The sequence below is a fragment of the Dipteris shenzhenensis genome, chromosome 16 (genome assembly GCF_047967505.1).
Source record: "Dipteris shenzhenensis isolate YYH24624 ecotype China chromosome 16, Dip_SZ_1.0, whole genome shotgun sequence".
NCBI lineage: Eukaryota > Viridiplantae > Streptophyta > Polypodiopsida > Gleicheniales > Dipteridaceae > Dipteris > Dipteris shenzhenensis.
In genome coordinates this window covers 19083268-19089096 of record NC_141611.1, presented here as the reverse complement: position 1 = coordinate 19089096, position 5829 = coordinate 19083268, and the positions used below count along the sequence as shown (strand labels likewise).

Sequence of the window (5829 nt, the reverse complement as noted above, 5' to 3'; positions counted from 1 at the left end):
CTTTTTTTAGTAGTTTAAAAACTTCAAGTGTTAGCTGTTGGAATATAAGCCAAAGTGAGTCAAAAATGAGTGTACTAGGTGTCTAAGGAGTGTTTTATAGTCTAGTGAGTCCTAGACATGCCATGTGTCATATTGGGAGTTATCCCATATACATTATCGCTTTGTAGAGTCTAGTGTCACACTATATAGTGTTGTACTTGTCTTGAGTCAGTCAACATCAAGCTTTATATCATGTGAGTATTTTGGTTATTATTGCCTAGCACTTGTTCTTTCATTTTCCTTTCCATTTTGCTTTTCATTATGCTTTCCACATTTCCATTCCCTTCCTAGCTAGCTACTAGATCTCTTCATTAACATGAGTGGATTCTTGTCTTATTTTTAGTGCTTCTTTGTATTTTGAAAAAAACCACAGTTTTATAGCAGTAATCTTGTCCTTTCTTGATCAATGTTAGTATTCTATGACAAAGTGTATTAAATCTCTAATTTAATTTCCCTAATATACTCTAGAGAGGCACCATTACAATTGTTTTGAAAGACATATCTAAAAAAGCTTAGCAAAATTATAAACCTTGAATTTTTATTACTCACTCTTATGCCTTTACAATAAGTGCTGGCATAAATGTTGTGCCACCCATGGTGGAGATATTGCAAAGAAATTTATACCACCCATAAGCACAAAGAGCTTGAAGACCATCAGATAAAACATGCTCCAAGGAATTGTTTTTGACGCATGCATAAAGGTAGGTGTTCCAAGCTAAATGTGACTCCAATAATTCCCTAGTCTCAAATTCGAAAGGCACACAAATGGTAGATCCAAGATCCACGACATACGCCAAAATCTTATACCTAGATCTGACAGTCTCCATAGACCCAAATCCAATAAGCGCTTACACCGACATTCATGGATCAATCCTCCTGATCCGCATTTGGATGTCATGGGTTCAAGCCTAAAAGCAAGCAAGCACGTCATTCGACCTGAAATCCAATGCCAAATCATCCAATCCATGATCGATCCGCAACCTGATGCCACATCAACTCTGACCCAACACAACCTCACATTAGCAAGCACAATGGTCAAACAATAACCCATATTGCGGGCCTAGATTCAATGGCCACACATCAAAAGGACAAGTCCGTGGAAAAACAGAGATCAATCTACACGGATCATATTTAATGAGGAGATCTAACAGTGCTAGATTGTACTAAAATAACCACCTATTTGTGGTCCAATTGTCAAAATTTGGATTTGGGGTTTAGGTCGACGCAAAGGACGGGAACATCCAAAGAATCCTCGAAACGATTGGTTAGTCATTTAGTCAAGAATCCACCAGACATTGGATCATTGACCTTTCTAGCAGCCATCTTCAAGATATGCAAATCTAATCTCTACAACTACACTCTGATCTTTATTACAATCCAAGACACAAAACCCTGGACTATTTTAACAGATTTGTTGGCACTTTTGATGACAAACGAATGCTGCGGCAATCACAAAGAGAGCAACTAGAGGCTACAAGCTGCAAGTTGCACTGCACTGTGTGTGGATGATTGAGTTGTGCTGCTCAAGAAGCCACAACGATCTCACCTCAGCCCCTTTCATCAAGAAGGGCAGAGTTCATGAGTTTTTCGTAGGCAATTCACATGCCGATATAAACCACAAAACATTTGCAAAAGAATAAGGTAATCACAAAATGTGCCCATTGCATCACGGATGCAACAAACATGCTAAAATCCTATTGGTCAAAAGTATACAATTATCAATAGAAAAATTGATTACCTCATGAATCACTGTCCCATATCCATTCTAAAATCTTTGTAGAATATGACTCTAAAAGAGGCTTTACTAGCAAAAGCCAAGAATTAGGTCAGGAGTGCACAATACCTGCAAAGTCAGTCCACCAACTGTCTTGGCTTCTTCCATGGTTGTTCCTTCACTCTCATTGCATCAAGCTCCTCTTTCTCCTGCATGTGAGCATCTGAATAGATGTTAAACATCAACATATAAGCTGCAGAATCTTTTTCAGCCAATTGCACCGCATGTTCAAAGGCCAGTCTTCCAAGTTCCGCATTAGCACACTTTCGACAAGCACCCAACACCATAAGCCAAACCACAATATTAGGATGGAAAGGCATCTTCTTCACCATCACTACGGCCTCATCTAATTGGCCAGCACGGCAAAGGAGATCGACCATGCCAGTATGGTGCTCAATACATGGAGTGATCGCATAGTCAATGCTCATGGACTCAAAATACTTCCGACCCTTATCCACTAGACCCGTGTGACTGCAAACAGTAAGCACAATGGAGAAGGTGACCTCATCTGGCTCTATCCTTTCTCCCCTCATTCTCTCAATCATATGGAAAATAATTTCACTCTCTCCTAAGTGGGCATATCCTGACATTAGTGCATTCCAGGAGAATATGTCTCGAATTGGCAGCATGTCAAATGCTTCCCGTGCTTCTGCAAGCATGGCACATTTAGCATACATATCCACCAAGGTGTTGCCAACCAAAAGCTGTCTTTCCAGCGCCTTTTTGGCAATCTCCACATGTATTTCCCGGCCCTTTTCTATGGATCCTATGATGCCACAAGCTTTCAAGCTGCAAACAAATGAGACAGCATCTGGAAAGAGACCCTCCGCTTTCATCTGTTCAAGACAGTTGAGCACTTCTTGAGAAAGCCCATGCTCTGCATATCCTGCCATTAGTGCATTCCATGAAACCTCATTTCGAGCTGGAAGTTTATCAAACGCTTCCCGTGCTTCTGCAAGCAAGCCACATTTGGCATACATATCAACCAAGGTGTTGCCAACAACAGGATGCTTTTCCAGTGCCTTTCTGGAAATCTCGATGTGTATTTCACGACCCGTGTTTATGGCTCCTATGATGCCACAAGCTTTTAAGCTGCAAACAAATGTGATAGCATCTGGAGAGCGACCCTCAAATTGCATCTTTTCAAGACAGTCCAGCGCTTTCTCAGCACGCCCATGATCGGCATATCCTGCCAGTAGTGCAGTCCATGAGATCTCATCTCGAACTGGCAGCTTGTCAAAGGCTTCCTGTGCTTCTGCAAGCGAGCCACATTTGGTATACATATCTACCAACGTGCTGCCAACAACAAGATGCTTTTCCAGCCCCTTTCTGGCAGTCTCGGCATGTATTTCTCGGCCCTTGTCTATGGCTCCTATGCTGCCACAAGCTTTCAAGCTGCAAACAAATGTGACAGCATTTGGAGAGAAACCCCCCAATTGCATCTGTTTAAGACAATTCAGCGCTTCCTTACCAAGGCCATGTTCAGCATATCCTGTCATCATGGCATTCCACGAGACCTCATCTCGAACTGAGAGCTTGTCAAATGCTTCCCGTGCTTCTGGAAGTGAGCCACATTTGGCATACATATCCACTAAGGTGCTGCCAACAAAAATATTCCTTTCCAGGTCCTTTCTGGCAATCTCCATGTGTATTTCTTGGCCTCTTTTAGCATCTTTCAGCCTAGCACAAGCCTTCAGTAGGGCCACAAAGGTATACTTGTCAGGGTGGACAAAATCCTCTTGCATCTTCTGGTAGAGGTTGAGGGCAATCTGTGATTGTCCACATTCAATATAACCTGAGATGAGAGTATTCCAAGAGTACAAATTCCGACCAGCCAACTTGTCAAAAACCAGCTGAGCATCGGAGATGCTTCCAACTTGGATCAACATTGGGACAAGGTAGTTCCCAAGGGATTTATGGTCTTCCAGCCCCCTTTTGCGCATATAAGCGTACAAGCGCTTGGTATACGAAGGATTTTTCGTCGTCCTGCACTTATGCAAGATGCATGTAAGGTCCTGAACTGAAGGCAGCTGGGGCATCTGTTCCATAGACGCTAGTGCTTCCTCCAAGCTGAGCGTCTCCCAGTCATTCTTATCGCACAGTTCTTGTGCTTTATAAGCATTCACCTTTCGTCTAGACCCCTTGCCACACTCCTCCATCAAGCCACGGTCCTGGGCTTGACCAGTGGATGCTTTGGCCTTTTCCTCCACCATGCCTTTAAGCCAACGTGAATTGTAATAGTCGTCTATCCATAGGGCCTCCTTGGTAATCTTATGCTTGAAAGCTGGAGAACTCAGGTTTGTCTGCTGTTAACATTCGCAAGAGACTCGTCAGACTAGCCAATTATAGGTCTACCTGTGCAATCCGACTCGTCGCACACTTACTTTGCTCTCTCGGTTGTCCCAACACTGGGAGAGATCGGTGGAGTTTTGCTTCCATAAACGCTCGGTCGCTGACCTATCTGTGTAGCACAACGATAATCAATTGCGAGAAGTGGATGTCGCAAGGAAATAACATTTTCCCCCATAGCTCAAAAAGAGGACAGCCCTCCTTCTTCTTTTGTACGAATCGGAGCCGGAATTCCTCAATTTTCAATCGACGGCAATACCTGAACGCGGACATTCCTCCACGACGGCTCCCCTGTGCTTGGGAGATTGGGTGCGCAAATGAGCTGCCAACCAATAGGAGTATGGATCTCCGCTACAAAAAAGCTCCGGGCAACGCAAGGGCTGCATAGTTTTGTAGCGATGGCGTGAGACGTGGAGACGAAGCCAAGTCTGTCCTCTTAGAGAGGAGCTCAAGAGGAGGTCCCCATGCTACCGAGGAACCAGCCAGCCGCCCTGTCCCCATGGATGGAGATCTCGGGTGTCCATGGGGACCTGCATTTCAGCCTTTGGGTGGATCTCAGACGGCATGAATTGAGTTTTCGGGAGCACGGGGCCCTGCTCTTAGGGACATCCAATGGGATCTGGGAGGGCACTCAGGTTGGGACATCCAATGGGATCTCGGAGGGCACTAGGGTCGGACTATGGTCTAGCCTTCGGCCATTGGCCACGTAAGATCTACTTCTTCTAGATGGTAGCCCACGGGCGCTTACCAATCCGCCCCTGGTTGGAGGAGATGAGAGTTGATGGCAGGTTTGCCCACTAAATAGAGAGGGAGTTTGAGACAATCCCGCACTGCCTATGGAGTTGTTCTAGTGAATAGAGCATTTGGACGACATCGCTTCCGATTGTGGCCACGGGGGGGATGGTGGCATGGCTCACAGAGGGACGCCACGCCTTGCGATCGATTCAGTATCACCGACATACAGGATTCATGGTGAGTAGGTCCTACTGATGGAGTTCCTACCGCCGTCCCGCACCTGCCCATTGTCGCCACCGAAGGACAGTGTGTAGGAGACAATGGCCAGCATCACTACTTGGAACATCTAGGTCGCCCATTGTTGTAGTCATGTGATGGGAGGGCAACAGGTTCCATCGACGGCTACACTGGTAGCCATTTGGGAGGACATCATCTTCACTTTGCGCACGTGTTGGGAGCGTAGAGACCCAGGGTCACGAGGAACCACCGAGAGGCGAAAGCGTTTCTGCATGGCTTGGCCTGTATGCATATTCTACACTTGGTCAGCGGGAGATATCCGATGGATGTATAGGCCTCTGCCCTAGTTATTCGCCTCTGCTTCGTATAATCCCTAGGCTGGACTGGAATAGCCAGTTTTTCTTCTTGTATTTACCATCATAAGCCCTATTTTGGCAATTGATTTGTATGTGGTTTTTCTCAAGCATTAATAGAAGTTCCTTTCTTTGCTAAAAAATAAAGAAAGCATTTTTCTTAACAATACACTTCAAGTTCTTTTTGGTTTGCCGTTGTGCAGGTCTTGATGGAGGCCTCACTCGAGAATTGAAAAATCAGAAGGAATATATTTCATTTATTTCGTAGTTTTTCCCCCTAGTCGGAGAGCATCACATTGCACGCATTGGTAGGCATCCCTCCTACATGTGGACCAATGAAGT

General features: G+C 45.0%; 1 protein-coding gene across 7 annotated transcripts; it reads right to left on the bottom strand.

Annotated features, from left to right (window-relative positions):
* Positions 1 to 668: 668 nt before the first annotated feature.
* On the bottom strand, positions 669 to 4767 carry LOC147892655 (pentatricopeptide repeat-containing protein At1g15510, chloroplastic-like). Of its 7 annotated transcripts, none has more exons than XM_087387574.1 (4): positions 4422 to 4767; positions 4198 to 4274; positions 1883 to 4119; positions 669 to 1037 (listed from the first exon to the last, which is right to left on the bottom strand). In XM_087387574.1, the coding sequence occupies exons 1-3, from the start codon at positions 4546 to 4548 to the stop codon at positions 1891 to 1893; spliced, it is 2433 nt and encodes an 810-aa protein (XP_087243700.1). In that variant the 5' UTR covers positions 4549 to 4767; the 3' UTR covers positions 669 to 1037; positions 1883 to 1890. The 7 variants fall into 7 exon arrangements, with proteins under 7 accessions (XP_087243700.1, XP_087243702.1, XP_087243704.1 ...); XM_087387576.1 differs by lacking the exon at positions 669 to 1037 and having other exon boundaries at positions 1169 to 4119; positions 4422 to 4453; positions 4493 to 4767; XM_087387578.1 differs by lacking the exon at positions 669 to 1037 and having other exon boundaries at positions 1170 to 4097; positions 4422 to 4453; positions 4493 to 4526.
* Between the last annotated feature and the right edge of the window lie 1062 nt (positions 4768 to 5829).